Source organism: Xenopus laevis, chromosome 4L, assembly GCF_017654675.1.
Source record: "Xenopus laevis strain J_2021 chromosome 4L, Xenopus_laevis_v10.1, whole genome shotgun sequence".
Classification (NCBI taxonomy): Eukaryota; Metazoa; Chordata; class Amphibia; order Anura; family Pipidae; genus Xenopus; species Xenopus laevis.
In genome coordinates, this window is record NC_054377.1 from 26,600,341 (window position 1) to 26,617,376 (window position 17,036).

The 17,036-nt window shown below is 40.0% G+C and overlaps 1 protein-coding gene across 1 annotated transcript; it reads left to right on the forward strand.

The window, feature by feature from the left end:
• The first annotated feature begins 3,954 nt into the window (after positions 1–3,954).
• Positions 3,955–16,857, forward strand: trpt1.L (tRNA phosphotransferase 1 L homeolog). The gene is made up of 8 exons (XM_018257624.2): positions 3,955–4,994; positions 6,620–6,685; positions 6,771–6,852; positions 8,614–8,783; positions 9,909–10,077; positions 11,492–11,548; positions 11,795–11,905; positions 16,291–16,857. Exons 2-8 carry the CDS (start codon positions 6,632–6,634, stop codon positions 16,332–16,334), a joined length of 687 nt encoding a protein of 228 aa, XP_018113113.1. The 5' UTR covers positions 3,955–4,994; positions 6,620–6,631; the 3' UTR covers positions 16,335–16,857.
• The last annotated feature ends 179 nt before the right edge of the window (positions 16,858–17,036 follow it).

A 17,036-nucleotide genomic window follows, 5' to 3' on the forward strand; every position in this document is an offset into this window, starting at 1 on the left:
AAAATAATAAATGTATTACCAATAGAGGCACACACACACTAGGGGGCAGATTTATCAAGGGTCGAATTTCGTGGAAAATACTCGAAATTCGACCATCAAATAGAATCCTCCGACATTCGAATTCTGAGGATTTTATTCATCGTATGATCGTATTCCAATCGTAGTACGATCATACAATCATACTTCGAAACGTACGATTCGAACAATTTTATCGTATGATCGTACGATTTTCCTTCGAATTCCAAAAACTTACAAATACGCTCTGGCAGGTCCCCATAGCACTTCGGCAGGTTTAAGTTGGCGAAGTATTAAAGTCGAAGTCTTTTTAAAGAGACAGTACTTCGACTATCGAATGGTCGAATGATTTTTACTTCGAATCGAAGTCGAAGTAAATTCGAAGTTGTAGTATCCTATTCAATGGTCGAAGTATCCAAAAAATTACTTTGAAATTCGAACTTTTTGTACTTAGAAAATTCACTCGAACTTAGTAAATCTGCCCCTAGGTGTCTATAAATGAAGCCATTCGTTTGTATACAAATGCAAATATGCAAACTAAGCTGCCTGTATCCTCACCATACACTCTCTATCTGCCTTGTGGGTTATAGTTAGGGTTGCCACCTGGCCTGTATTTTACCGGGCCTGGCCGGTAAAAATGATGGTTGATCCCAATGTTATTAATAGGGAAAAAATATATAGGAAAGGCCGGTATTTTTCTTCCGGAAAAGGTGGCAACCCTAGTTATAGTTACTACATAAAATTGTAAGTACCTGCTAATTTCGGCCCCACGAAAAGAAAATTGGGTCACTGGTCAGCCCATTTTTCAATTTTAACTTAAAGGGATTCTGTCATAGGAAAACATGTTTTTACAAAATGCATCATTTAATAGTGCTCAGCAGAATACTGCATTGAAATCCGTTTTTCAAAAGATTGTTTTTATATTTAATTTTGAAATCTGACATGGGGCATGTTGTAGACGTTACTTTTCCAGGTGCCTTCAGTCATGTGACTTTTTACTCTTTACGGCTGTGCTGCAAGTTATTATTATTACAACCATGTATTTTTAGAACACCAACATATTGCGCAGTGCTGTCAAATAAATGCATTTATACAAAGAAATCACATGCATTACATACATAGAACATACCGAGTTACATACATAATGACCAGTAGCGGAACAAAAGGTAAGGAAGGCCCTGTGCAAAAGAGCTAACAACTAAAAGGAGAAGTTAATGAGACACAAGGTTTTGGAAGTTTGCAAGATCAGAAATAAGCAAGTGAGAGATGTTGGCTGCATGTCATTCCCATGTTTGCCTAGACAAGATCAAGTAGGTCATTGCCATTGCTTAATATTTAATGGCTAAAACCTTGCACTGATTGGTCGAATAACTGCTCCTCATCAGATTTTTGTATTTGGGCCAACTGAATTCTTTACAATATTTTCCTTATCTCCATTTAATAATTCTTGGGGCCAAGCACTAGCTGACATTGTCACCTTGGCTGGCAACAGTTGCCCGTGTGTGTTATTCACATCTCAACTGCAATTACACTGTAACTTCTGAAATATTTGAAGTATGAATATGAGCAAACAATGAATATGAGCAAACAATGACACTGCTGCCTTGTGATGGCAGTCTCCCCAGACAGACCTAACACACCAAAGAATGTACAGAATGCACAGAATTCTAAGAACAACATCATAGTCAACAACATTTTTTCCCTTTTTCATAATCAGCTGTTGTTGTTAAAAAATAAAAAAAAATAAAAAAATTTAGAGACATCTTGCTGGTACTGTTCTGTTTTTTTTAAGTACCCATAAACACAACAAACACTGTAGTGAGGATTACTAATTCATCACAATTCTTGGGTACAACTGTTCCAGGTGGCTTCCAGTGTCTGTTCCTACCCCTGTGTTTTAAGGGTTAGGCCACAGTGGGCGTTTTGGGGAGATTTGGTCGCCTGGCGACTAATCTCCTCATTTTTGCGAGAACCAATCTCCCCAAATGCCTTCCCTCACTCTGCGCCGGCTAAAATGGAAAAAACACTAATCACATGCGGCAATTCGTTTTTCCGAAGTCACCCGAAGTTTCCTCCTGAGGCAACTTCGGGCGACTATGGAAAATGATCCACCGCGTGTGATTAGTGCCAGCGTTTTTTTCATTTTAAGCCGGCGCAGAGTCAGGGAAGGCGCTTGGGGAGATTGGTCGCTGCAAAAACGAGGCGATTACTCGCCAGGTGACCAAATCTCCCCAAAACGCCCAGTGTGGACTTACCCTAATACTCATAGCACACAAGGATTTTGTGAATGAAGTGGTTTTGTTCAGGGGCATAAAAAGGGAAGCAGACCCTGCAGCTGTTGGGGGACCAGGAGCTATAAGGGGGCCAGTGGAGCACTAACTGAAAATGAGTTTCAGTATATGTTTATGAAAAATGTTCCAAAGTTTATGTGGGTCCCAATAACTTCTTGCATTTTAAAATGTCCATCTGTACTGGAATCTGACTCCCATTGACCTGAATGGGAATTACATTGTTCATGACAGACTCTAAGCTCACAAATCAGTGTTTTTTTTAAAAAAAAAATACAGTAAATACGGTACCTAACAGGTGTTCCGGGCTGACATGTTTTGCATAGAAAAGCAGGACATTCTTGGACTTGCTACAAAACCAAGACATTTTAGCATCCTAACACAAGCCTGAAATAGACTACAATCCAAGATGTACAGCTGCCCTATATGTATATGTCATACATCATTGTAATGCTGGCCAATGAAGCTGTTGTTTAAGTAAATAATAACAAGAACTTATATTTAATTTCTGACTATAAGACCACTGAAATACTGGCAGGCCCTGATTTCAGTCTAGCGCGCCGTGCCCCAAGGCCGCTTTGCGCCGCAGGGTCCTAGTGCCCGGCTTCTATGCACTGCAGGGTCCTAGTGCCAGCCAAATTCTCATGCAATCCCCTGCCCCCTAGAGTGCGGCTGGGTGGCACGCCACCCCTACAGACTTGCCACCCTAGGTCCTGGCCTTTGCGGCCTCGCCACAAATCCGGGCCTGAACACTGGTTTTTAAAAACCATGGTTTTAAAACAAATTTGCTAGGTACTAAGGGGGAATGTAGTTAAAGGCCACGTTGTTTAAAATGGTGTCTTTGCGAATGTTTAGCACTGCTCGCAATGTAAAATAAGTCACTGGCGAATATTACATTGCGCATTTTCGCTAAGCAAAGGTTTAGCATTAACACCTGCTCTGGAGATTCAGTAAATATTCTGGCGCAAAAACAATTTTGCGATTGCGAAATTTTATTACATCCACTGAGATTCAAAATAGGCCCTGGCATTTCAGATACAAAGAGGCCCAAACAGGCCACACAGCCCCCCGGCCAGCCCAAAAAATAGTGACTATCTATGGCAATTTACATCAACCCTTCTGGCATTTGCCATAACCCACAGATTGCCAGTCCAAGCCTGTTTCTAGGGCCTGAGTGAAAACCGTGGACATTTCTAGGGATTGAGAGAGAGTGAAAACCAGGGACATTTCTAGGGACAGAGAAGGAAAACCATTGAAATGTCTAGGGACTGAGAGTGAAAACCAGGGACATTTTTTAGGGACCGAGAAAGAAAATGATGTAGTCTGGACATTTCTAGGGACTGAGAATGAAAACCATGACAATCTCCATGGACATTTCTAGGGACTGAGAATGAAAACCAGGCAACATTTTTAGGGACTGAGAGAGAGTGAAAACCAGGGACATTTTTTAGGGACCGAGAAAGAAAACCAGGGATATTTCTAGGGACTGAGAATGAAAACCAGGGATATTTCTAGGGACTTAGAGAGAGAGAGTGAAAACCAGGGACATTTTTTAGGGACCAAGAAAGAAAACCGTGGACATTTCTAGAGACTGAGAATGAAAACCAGGGATATTTCTAGGGACTGATAGAGTCTGAAAACCAGGGACATTTCTAAGGATGGAGAAGGAAAACCATGGACATTTCTAGGTACTGAGAGTGAAAACCAGGGACATTTTTTAGGGACCGAGAAAGAAAACAATGGAGTCTGGACATTTCTAGGGACCGAGAATGAAAACCATGACAATCATTTCTAGGCACTGAGAGAGATTGAAAACCATGGGCATTTCTATGGACTGAGAGTGAAAACAAGGGATATTTTTTAGGGACCGAGAAAGAAAATGGTGGAGTCTGGACATTTCTAGGGAATAAAAACTAGGGACATTTCTAGGGACTGAGAGAGAGTGAAAACCAGGTACATTTCTAGGAACTGAGAGTGAAAACCAGGGACATTTTCTAGGGACCAAGAAAGAAAATGATAGAGTCTGGACATTTCTAGGGACCGAGAATGAAAACCATGACAATCTCCATGGACATTTCTAGGGACAGAGAAGGAAACCCATGGACATTTCTAGGGACTGAGAGTGAAAACCAGGGACATTTTTTAGGGACTGAGAAAGAAAACGATGGAGTCTGGAACATTACTAGGGACCGAGAATGAAAACCATCACAATCTCCATGGACATTTCTAGGGACTGACACTGAAAACCAGGGACATTTCTAGGGACTGAGAATAAAAACCATGACAATCTCTAGGGACCGAGAAAGAAAACCAGAGATATCCCATAAGTCCCTGACCATATGAATTAGAAACAGTTGGATCTCCATGAGGAATGCACAGCTTTAAGCCGGCTGGGCAAGATATGTGTACACTCCAAAACCGGCACGTTCTCCTTGTTGTCCCTCCCCCATGTGGGGCCCCTGGGAGTGATGGGACCGTGACATTGTGCTTAGCTAAGACATTCCAATGCCAGGGCACCGGCTGTCACACCGCGGCCACTGCTATGACTCCATAATATCACACACCCTCCCACTCTGTGACTCACACTTTAGCCTACAGAGCGGAAGGAGATGAACTTGAAACTCTAGAATGGAAACTACATTTCCCAGCATGCACCGCTCTGGTTACCAGGAAGAACAACAAAGATTCGAGGTAACCGGTAAAGTGCCTGGTGTTCTGAGTCAGGTTTTTTTCCTGTGGGGTTTAAAGCTTGCTGAGAATTCTGCTTTAGTTCATTAGTATCCAGATAGCTTTAACGAAATAACAGTGAAATGGAATAACAGTGGTTTAGTTGACTTGTCATTTTGAGCAATGGTCTATGGGAAAGTGCCAGATGTATTTATGGTTTCCTTACTGAAATGGGAAACCATTTTAATATTTCCATTGATACATGTGCAGGAGCTGCCATAATGTACTACTGGCTTCCCAATCCCAATAGAGAAACAGCTACACCTTTGTTTTCTTCAAGAGATTGCGCACACATGCTACCCTTTCCTTTTTAGATTAAATCTTTGACCAACTCTGTTTTTTTTTTTTTTGTTGCAAAGTTATATTCTGAGACAATTTGCAATTTCTTTTCATTTTTTATTATTTGTGGTTTTTGAGTTATTTAACTTTTTATTCGGCAGCATTCCAGTTTGCAATTTCAGCGTTCTGATTGCTAGGGTCCAAATAACCCTAGCAACCATGCATTGATTTGAATTAGACACTGGAAAATGAATAGGAGAGAGTCTGAATAGAAATAGAAATAATAAAAAGTAGCAATAACTATAAATGTGCAGCCTTACAGAGCATTTGTTTTTAGAAGGGGTCAGTGACCCTTATTTGAAAGCTGGAACAGAAGGTAAATAATTCAACAACTATAAAAAAAGAAGGTCAATTGACAAGTAGCGTATAATTCTAAAACATATAAAAGTTCTTTTAAAGGTGATCCACCCCTTTACTACAGACCAGTGAGGCCTGCCCAACTGGGTCTGTACCCACTAAAACAGACATGAATTCTGAACATAGAAAATAAACTGAATGCTGTAGTTGCACTATATGATGGGGCATTACTCAATGCAGAGGTGTCTTTGGCAGGGTGCAAACAATAGTGACTGCTCTGGCCTTTGGACATAATGAGGTCCAGCAGTGCAGCAGTTTTTAAGGACCAGTAACATCAAAAAAAATTAAAAAAAAATTCAAACTTAAAATCGCAAAGTCTTTATTAAGAGATAACTTACCGAAAATCAGACGATCCATAGTGTGGCGCTCGATTTCTCCTCCTTGCCTTCCTTATAGGAGATAGCCAGGGGGAGAAATCAAGTGCCGCACGATGGATCGACGCAGTGTTGCCTTTTCTACAGAAGAGCGGAAAGGCGGTAAGTTATTTCTTTATGAAGGCTTTACGATTTTAAAGTTTAATTTGTCTTTGTGGTTTTTTTCGATGTATACTAAAGAATTTTCAAAAAAAAATTTTTTGTTGTTACTGGTCTTTTGAAAAGGAAATGAATAGCAAAGCCCAAGAATCCAAAAGTAACATAATAACAAATGTTGCCTGACTTGCTTTATACTCACCCTGTGCTGCCATACCTTTAGGTCCAGGGCTGGTATCATTTTAATGTTGGTCAGAAAGGTAATTTGCTGCCCTCATAGGGGCATTAAGGGGGAAAGGTGCTGAGAATTTCACATATTATGTTTGTTACATTAGGGATATCCAACCTGTGGCCCTCCATCCTACTAACAGTGTTCCTACAGAGCCTGATATCAGTAACTGCAGCTGTGTTTATGTCTCTTAGTAAACTTTCAGAATGGACAGGTCAAACCCTAGCTCTAGAAGAAGAGGTGCTCGTGGGAAAAATCAGGTGAGAAATGTGACACAATGGTAAATCGTAATAATTATAAGAACTAATCATGACTATCGTGATAGTGATGGACACATTTTTGTAGGATCCAGATGTGCGTTTATCAAAGCTTCTATCATACACATTGAGACATGGCGCGGTTAATCTAGGACTTCCCATAGGATCAGGTAATTATATGTATCCATGAGCAACCTGTTGCTCTCCAACCCCTTTGACATACCTCCCAACTGTCCCGTTTTTAGAGGGACAGTCTGTCTTTTGACAGCTCAACCTGCAGTCCCTCATTTGTACTGGAAAGTCCCGTTTTTCTCTGCACTGAACAGCCAGAAAAAGAAACAATGTTTCTAACTTAATTGGCTTTTGGTAGAGAGCCCAGAACAGCCCAGAGCAGCCACCAGGTGCAAATGAGTAATTTTAACAATATAAGGTAACAGGTCCCTTGGGAAATGTTACTCACAGCAATTCACCTTCATTAGCAAAACTGTAATAACTGGGAAAAAAACCCAGAAATGTGTTCAAACTTTCATAACCTGCCAAATTTTGTAAAATGAACATGGTAATTAGAGGGTGTGGGCGTGGTCAAAAAAAATTTGCCCCGCTACGCTCTGCAACTTTTGTGTCCCTCTTTTTATTTCCAAAATGTTTGGAGGAATGCCTTTGATATTGCTCCCAGTGGCCTTAAAACAGGAGCTTAATTTTGAATTCCTGGCTTGGAGGCAAGTTTTGGTTTTATAAAAAACAGGTGTATGGCCAAACAGAGCCTCCTGCAGGCTGCCAGTCTACAGAGGGGCTATCAAATAGCCAGTTACAGCCCTTATTTGCCCCCCAGGAACCCTTTTCATGCTTGTGTTGCTCCCCAACTCTTTTTACATTTGAATGTGGCCCGCAGGTAAAAAAAGTTTGGGGACCCCAGGTGCTACAGAATGTACTTACATGCTTATGGTCAGTTTAGGCCATCCATACAGACCAGGGTCTCAGAGAGTTTGTTTAGTGAGAGGTGAGGGTCTGGCCAAATAACTTAAGTGTCAAGGAAACAAAAGGCTAGAGGACCCTACCCCATAGGGCTTACAGTCTAAATGGGAGGGTAACATACAGACACAATTCAGAGGGGAATTAAGGTGCTGCAGGTTACAGTTTGTTACACTGTTGTATAAGTGCCAGTTCCCAGTTCAGGTGTTATCCAGGTGCTCCCAGAGGTAGGTATTAGGGCACTGGTATAATTAATATTGTCAGTATGTTTTTAGTGGCTCATGTCAGCCTTTGCATTCTCAAACAATATTTATTCTGTAAGCAGAATGCTTCCTATTGACCAAACAGGGAAATGATTGACCCTTATTGAGGTTTTGTGGTAGGCCCATGTCCCATAGCGATATCCGTTTTGTGTATCTGCACACAGGTCAGCAACGTGCCTATCAGTGTAGAGATATCGGCAGAGGAGAGCACCTCAGCTTCTCTCTGGTACATACCCTCTGGAGCGTTAAACTGCATTTGACATGAGTTGGATGTCAAATACAAACAGGCTATGTTGCTGTTTGTCAGGCCAGCACTGTACTGCTAATCCCAACCCGCTCCAGTTTCTACATTAACAGGCACTATATTTGCCTATGTGAAGACACACAAACCTGGTTTCAGAGTTTTAATGCATACTTGTGTGTTTCTGTGGCAAAATTCTCTCTGTGTCACACATCCCGGCACAGTGTCTGTTAATCCAGACCAGTAAGGCGTTAGCTGCTCACTCAGTCTGTACCCTTGATAGCAGACATTAATGCTGAACATAAAAATAAACTGATGCACAAGGAATGCGTATAACTGTTTGTTTTTATATGAGTAGGAGCTGCGTTCTGACATTATTCATCCACTGTTCTTCCATCCACTGTCTCTCTCCCCTCACCTCTCTCCCTGTATATCTTTACTGCACCCTTCCTCAGATGGATTTGTCCCTGTCTCCTCCCTTCTCCTTCTCCCTCAGTTTCGTTCCTTTTCCCAGATTGACATTGAGAGGGTGGTAAGCTGCAATGATAAACAGCGCTTTACATTACGCCATTCTGATGCTGAAGGTGCCCTGGAAATTCGTGCCAATCAAGGGCACTCCTTACAGGTATTATGAACTGAAAGGCCCATCTTTCAGGGCAGTGGGTAAAATTCTGTTTATGGTTTAGGGGCAATACTATGAAATACAGAATAAAATAAATAATCTTGTTTTTGAGTTAATTACTTGCAAATCACTATATTTCCATTACAGTTCCCTGGCATTTATGATTACTTGCTGATTGTGCCAGCAAGCCCCAGTTAAAAAAAGCATGCATGGCCACATCTTCTCTGCTACACATACACATCTTGTTAAAAATGTTCTCAGCATTTGTTGATTGTGAACCACATAGTCATACAGATAGCTTAGTTTCTTGGTAAGCAAATCCTATTTATAAATATGGTGTGTTATTTCTTTAAAAATAAATTAACCACAATGCATGAGTTTACTTGCACTTTGTCTAAGGTGTGTATATATATATATATATATATATATATATATATATATATATATATATATATATATATATATATATATATATATATATATTAGCTATGTCTTGTCATGTTAGAGTTGCTTGTAGTTTTCTGTCCCATCAGCTTTTTCTCAGGAATGTTTTTTGCCACAAAATGAGAGGAATGATAGGAATTCTTGTGAATCTCTCCCATCATAGACAATGGCAGTTGCCATGGGATTAGAAACAGTTTGGTTGCTTATCCCTTGGTCGAAGGCAAGACTGTCTATATTTTTGGATGTGGCACTTCCCACTGACTGCAATATCAAGTTATTGTCAACAATATTTTGTCACAGCAGCAAAAACATGTTTGCTACACAAAGCTGTCTTACAATATATAATAATGTATAAATACAAACAGAAAATTATATCAGATTTCTTAAAATGGGAGACTCATTTGCAATACTGGTGATGGCATTATAGCAGAACGTGCTGCTTTCTGTTGTTAATTCTGTACAGAGCCTAAACTGCTCTTTCACTGCACTGCAATATTGTATAGTGGGGGTCATTTGTATTAATTTGTACTTCTTATATAAACATTGCATTCCAGTTATTATGGGTATTCATTTTTGGTGGGGTGCATGTAAGTTTTCAGATGTGCTTTACTCTGATAATAATGTGACCTTGGTGAATATGCTAATATAATTTGTTATTGTTCCTACTCTGATAATGAATTTCAGGTGGAGGTTGAACTGACACCACTAGGGGAAGAGCTTCCCAATCAAGCCATTCATGGTACTTACCTCCGTTACTGGCCTTCAATCCAGCAGCGTGGCCTTTCTCGGATGAATCGTACTCATATCCACCTTTGTACTGAGCTCCCAGGAGAAGGCCGAGAGTGTATCAGTGGTAAGTTCCTACTAACTATTAATCGGGGGCCTTTATTAGCAGTTAAAGGAAAACTATACCCCCAAAGTGAATACTTGAGCAACAGATAGTTTATATCAAATTAAGTGGCTTAATAAAGAATCTTATCAAACTGGAATATATATTTAAGTAAAAATGACCCTTTTACATCTCTTGCCTTGAACCACCATTTCCTGATGATCTCTGTGCTGCCTCAGAGATCACCTGACCATAAATACTGTAACAGAAAGAAGTGTGGAAGCAAAAGACACAACTCTGTCTGTTAATTGGCTCATGTGACCTAACAAGTAGTGTTTGTTTGGTATGTTTGTGTGCACCGTGAATCATAAGATCACAGGGGGCGGCCCTTATTTTTTAAAATGGCAGTCTTCTATTTATGATTTCCCAATGGCACTTACGACTAAAAGCATATATTATTATGAAAATGGTATATTAACATGAAGCAGGGTTTTACATATGAGCTGTTTTATGCAATACATTTTTATAGAGACCTACATTGTTTGAGGGGTATAGTTTTCCTTTAAGAGTGGAGCATCTAAAGGTGGCCATAGGCACACCGATAATATCGAACAATATTTGGTGTGTGTACAGTGGGAGACGAGCCAACATCGGCAGAAGACTTGGATATCGGCTCATCGATCAGGCTTGCTGGAAAGTTTCGATTGGGCGCCTTAAAGGCACCTGAACAGCCATTGCTAGTGCTGTATTGTCAGATACAGGTAGAAATCTATTGTTTCTACCTGTATATCGGATGATTCAGCTTTACTCGTGTGTATTGAAATGAATGAACATTCCTGGAAAGATTTTTTCCAGGAAAGATCATAATTGTGACGTCTATGGCCACCTTAAGGAGCATTTGTAAGAGCAGCCGAGCAGCAAGTGTCGTTGGCACACAATTTTCTGTGGTCCTCTCTATGAATAACTGGTTCTCTTACTATTGTCACTTGAACATGAAGTGCAACTTCACATCATCTATGAGATCCTCTTTGGCAAGAATTAAAAAATTGTTTTCTATAAGCAATAACCAGGCATATTTTCAGGCAGAAATGAAGGGTCCTAAATTACGTGTTGCACTTTCTATTCTGCCATATAGCAAGCAATTGATGGTGAGCCCCAGGTTTGCCCATTGTATGCTATAGCCCTTAGTCTTTATTATACTGCGCAATTCATTAATAATCATCCCAAAATATAGCTCTGGTGGATGGACAAACAGTAGGACAGTCACATCCCCAGTCATTTCTCTGAATATTAATGTATTTCTGGTTTGACAAATGTGCTTCCCATTTAACAGTAACTATTTTTTTCATTCTCTTTTTAAAGTTTAGTGATCTACTGTAAGCAGTAATTTTCATCTGGGTGCTGCATTTTTAATTTTATTCTTTATGTATTTATACAGGAATGCGCAGGGACTGTGAAGTGGCCATATTTATAGACCTTCCAAGAGCTTTGGAAGGTGAGATTCCCTGGGGCTAATTATTAGGCTAATTTATTATTAGATTAAAATTTGCATCAGTGGAGGTGCTATTCGCAACTAGCAGCAATTACATTTGATCAATGAAAGAAAGATCTGATTGGTTGCTATGAGCAACCGCAGTGGTGCAACTGTGCATCTATGTTAGTAAATTAGTCATTCTGCATCATAGTTCTTCCACCTCCTGCAACACACCAACATTCAAGATCTTCTATTTTCTCTGGTTAGATGGACTTCTTTTCTTTTGGTCTTCAAACCGTGTCCTCCTCACACCAGGGAATGCAGATGGTCTTCTTCTTCCTAAATATTTCCTGCAAGCCCTGCAGCTTCGACCTCAAAGTAAGTTTTTTGTCCAAAAGTTGACAACAACTAACTGGAAATACTTATTGGGGTTCCTTGTTGACATACTTCCATTTGTAACACTTTAAGATGATCTTTACTGTTTTTTCCCAAATATAAGTCCATATAATGGAATTACTTAGTGCTGCATTGGGTCTGTTCACAAAATTGGGCAGCTAACTATCAGGCAGATGAGGAGCACGACGTGTTGATTCAATCCTCTCATGCTGGCTCTCCACAGGCCCACAGTATGATCCAATAATGTTGTATGAATCCAATATGACCCTGTGTGTTGTGGCCAAATCAGTCACAGATCCACTTGTTTAGTGACTTTGCCTCACCCTTTCCCCTGTTTTTATGGGATGCGATTAAGTGTTCCTGTTATAGTATGAAACATAACAATATCCCTGCTTAGCAAGTAATGCTAAAATAAACTAGATTTTTTTTTATCTTTGTTTAACTTATATGTAAACAAATTTCATAAATAAACAAAAATAAGCAATGTGACGTCTTGTACCGGACCGTATCAACATCTTGATGTTTCATAACAGACACAAATATATAATTTCACTTATAATCAAATGTTTTTTAGCCTTATCGTCCACTAAGATAAGAGTATCATGCTTTGTATATATTCCACTCCAGAGGAAAGCCATATCCCATCTCCAGTCTGCTAGGAACGTGTATAAGGAATGCATTTTGAGCCCTAGTAAAGTATAGTAAAACTAGCTTTGAACCTTGGGCAATCTGAGAATAACCTTAAAGGAGAAGGAAAGCTACGGAGGCATTTTATTGCCAATAGATTGGCTGCAATAGTGCAAGCTAGAATGCTATATTTATTCTGTAGAATATTTTACCATACCTGAGTAAAAAGCTCTAGAAACTCTCTGTTTGTTTAGAATAGGAGCTGCAGTATTAATGTGGTGTGACATCACTTCCTGCCTGAGTCTCTCCCTGCTCTGGGCTCAGATTACAGTAGAGAAGGGAGGGGTGGGGGGAGAGGAGCAAACTGAGCATGCTCTTGCCCAGGGCAATGAGGTTTAAACTGAAGGCAGGAAGTCTGATACAGAAGCCCATGTGTACACAATAGAAGGAAAGAAATGCAGTGTTTCTTTTGACAGGGGACTCAGAGCAACATTACTTTGGGGGTTTACTGGTATATTTAGATGGACCTTTCTGATAAGGCTTACTTAGTTTTAACCTTTCCTTCTCCTTTAAAGGAGAACTACGGCTTAACTAAAGAAGCAGGCTTGAAATGTTATGAATTATGTTTTTGGCTTTTTTACCAGCCCAAGGAAACCACAGAAGACCTATAAGCTCAGTAAGTGACAGCAGCATAGAGCATGTGCAGTGGATCAGTAGAAATAAAAGATAGGGGGCTACTGGGGCATCTTTGGAGACACAGATCTTCCCTGCTAAAGAGCTGTGGCTGCCATGGGCTCTAAACACAATGTACAACATTTCTAGCTACTTCTTTAGTTAGGCTTTAGTTCTTCTTTAACAGTGAGTGTGATAACATGGGTATGGTTTAACGTTATTAGCCCTACACCATTTAGACTAGAAAAATTCCAGTCCTTGGACAGAAGATGGACAGCACTTCTTTAGATCAATTACAAACACAAATGGGCAAATAAGTATTGGCATCCAAGGCAATACTAGTTGGCCAAGCGCTCTAAAACACAACCCATCCCCTTGCCCCCTGGTCTGCATGATAACCTTTCCACACTCAATCCTCTCCTGCCTACCTCTAATTGGGACCATAACTACAGGTTAGGTAGTTTTTGCAGAAGCAAAAGTTTTAACTTGATGTATTATTTTCCACTTCAGCCACTATGTAACCATTCAACCTTACCTAAAGAAGTAAAATATATTTAGCTTTAAGAATGCCATGGTTGCTTGCATCAGTGACCATAGCAAGCATGTTTTAGTTGCCTAGACCTTAAATTTCCACTGCTGTCTGTTATTGCCAAGAATCTTATATACAGTATCTGAATTCTTTGATTCCCCCATTTCCCCTGCTTTGTGTTTGAAGGACATGCCCACCCAAAAAACATTTTTTCTCCCATAATGAAAGAAAATGTAATTCGAAGCAAGATCCCAATATGCATGAATTATAACGTTTCTGTGGTTCTCATGTTTTTTGTAAATGTAATTGCTATTGAAATCGGTATTTGCTTATCCTTGTCTGTCCTCTGGATCTGAATCTTGAAATACAGCAGAAGCCAGCTGGCTTCTGATATACTGTGTCGGAACCAGCAGAGCAGAAAAGATAAACAGCCAGACAGACTCTGATTTCAGCAGCAGTTGAATTTGCAAATCATTTTAAAACCACTGAAAATGTGTTATTTTTGTGTATGGGAAAGCTGCTTCGACTTATTAACATCATGCAAAACAGTTTTTGGATGAAGTTAGTGCAATACAAGCACTTTCCTCAACAGGTGTGAGGTTTACATTCAAGACTCAACATCTCAAGCAGGAGACAGTTCTGCATGGTTCCCAGACCAGGAATTCAGGGCAAGTGCAAACATCATAAGGTAGCGCTGTCCAATGTGACTGGGCAACTTGTGTCTTGGCCATGAATTCCGCTATCCTGCAGTTCTCTCTCCTGCTTTGGCTGAGTTTACTTTAAGTTGCTGGGAACCTTTACATGTGCTGGGGAATGTGTTTAAATTGAACATAATTATGAATTGAGCGAGGAGGTCAAAGAGCCTGGGAATTTGAAGTCTTAGGCAATAAAATAATTGATGCTTGAGTATGGTGCTGACACCAGCAACCATCAGTGCTTTAGAGAAGAACTTAAAGGGATACTGTCATGGGAAAAAACATTTTTTTCAAAATGAATCAGTTAATAGTGCTGCTCCCGCAGAATTCTGCACTGAAATACATTTCTCAAAAGAGCAAACAGATTTTTTTATATTCAATTTGGAAATCTGTCATGGGGCTAGACATATTGTCAATTTCCCATCTCCCCCAAGTCATGTGACTTGTTCTGATAAACTTCAATCACTTTTTACTGCTGTACTGCAAGTTGGAGTGATATCACCCCCCTCCCTTTTCCCCCCCAGCAGCCAAACAAAAGAACAATGGGAAGGTAACCAGATAGCAGCTCCCTAACACAAGATAACAGCTGCCTGGTAGTTCTAAGAACATCACTCAATAGTAAAAACCCATGTCCCACTGAGACACATTCAGTTACATTGAGAAGGAAAAACAGCAGCCTGCCAGAAAGCTCTCTCCTAAAGTGCAGGAACAAGTCACATGACCAGGGGCAGCTGGGAAACTGACAATTCTTAGCCCCATGTCAGATTTCAAAATTGAATATAAAAAAATCTGTTTGCTCTTTTGAGAAATGGATTTCAGTGCAGAATTCTGCTGGAGCAGCACTATTAACTGATTCATTTTGAAAAAAAAATGTTTTCCCATGACAGTATCCCTTTAAATAAACGATATTCACAAAGGTTAAAAAGGGCTCATTACTTCAAAATTAACAGAAAAGATATAAGATCTTATTTATAACTGTTAGATACAGATGAAGCTGTACGTGTCAGTAGAATAGGGGGCTGCCATTTTCCTTTGTATGGTTTCAAGTTTTCCACTTAGTTCAGTATATGCTTTGCCTCTCACTTTAGCATATCTCTGAGCACCGTGAATACATTCTCTTTATAAAGTGTTCTCCCAAGTGCAGTATAAATGACCTTCAGCCTGGGCCCACATCTACTGCTTTGAGTGGGACAGCCCCAGAGTTAGGGAACAAATGACTTAGAGAACATTTTTGACAGTTTTTTAGTTTAAGAGCATAAGATACCGTCCAAGTTAAATTAATTAAGTTCAGAGCAAAGGTCCTCTGTGTTGTCTACTTCCCCTTTAAAGTTCTGTGTAAAGAATATTTTCAACACTACACTGTTTTACTAGAAGAAGAAAATAATTTGTGTTCATGAACATTGTCTATTTGGCTCATACCTTAACCGTTATATTATTCCTACATAAATAACTGGTGGTCCCTTAAGGCCCCCCCCCCATACACGGGCCGACAGACCAAGTCGGCAGTGTGTGGGGCCCTCCAACGGCTTCCCTGATCGATATCTGCCCGAAAGTCGGGCAGATGTCGATCGGGCAGGGTAAAAAATCCCGTCGGATCGCGGCCACATCTGTTCATTGATGTGGTCCTACGATCAGACCGCCAATAATGCTTAGGGCCCACGATCGGATCAGCCCAATATCGCCCACCTCAATGTGGGCATATCGGGGAGAGAGAGACATCGCCAAATGAGCGGATCTCACTGTGGATGGCCACCTTTAGAATATTACAGCTTTGTGTTGCTATACATATCATCAGCTATGCTATACAAGAGTGACATTGTGTTTTCTCTTTCATTCTCTCACAGGACAAGTTATTCCATTGGAGTATTCAAGAAGCAAAGACTTCTAATATGGGTGTATTGGTTATGTAAAGTGGTTGTTTACCTTCCTAAACTGTTTTCAATTCAGCTGATTTTAGATAGTTCACCAGAAATAATATTTACATCACTTTCTATTTGTGATTTTTTTCCAATATTGAAGTTTAAAGTTTCATTTGTCACCTTAAATGATACATTAGTTGATATATTTTTTAACTTTGGCCCTGAGTTTCATTAAAGGCAGCTGTTATAATTGTTACAATAGTTGTTAATAGTCCACAGTTGCTGCTGAGAAATCAACTAATGTAGCAAATTGTAACACAGGGATCCCCCCAAACAGGCAACGTGTTGTTGTTTATTGTTTAATTGGCTTGGAGGCAAGTGATGGTTGCATAAAAACCAGGTGTACTGCCTGTCAGCTGACTTTCCACACATGGGCAACAGAATGGCCAATCACAGCACTTATTTTGCACCACCCAGGAACATTTTTCATGCTTGCGTCCCTCCCCAACTCTTTTTACATCTTATTATTGCTCATGGGTAAAAAAAAGTTGGGGACCTCTGTTGTAACAGTTAAGAATCTGCACCTGGATTACTGAGCTGCAAGCCAAAAAACTTTAAACTTACATTTTGGAAAAATGATAAAAAAAAAAGAAATGGAAAGCAATTGAAAAAAAGTGTTTATTTTTGGTAAATAATTTGACAGCAAATGAACTGGAAAAAGTGTTTAAAAA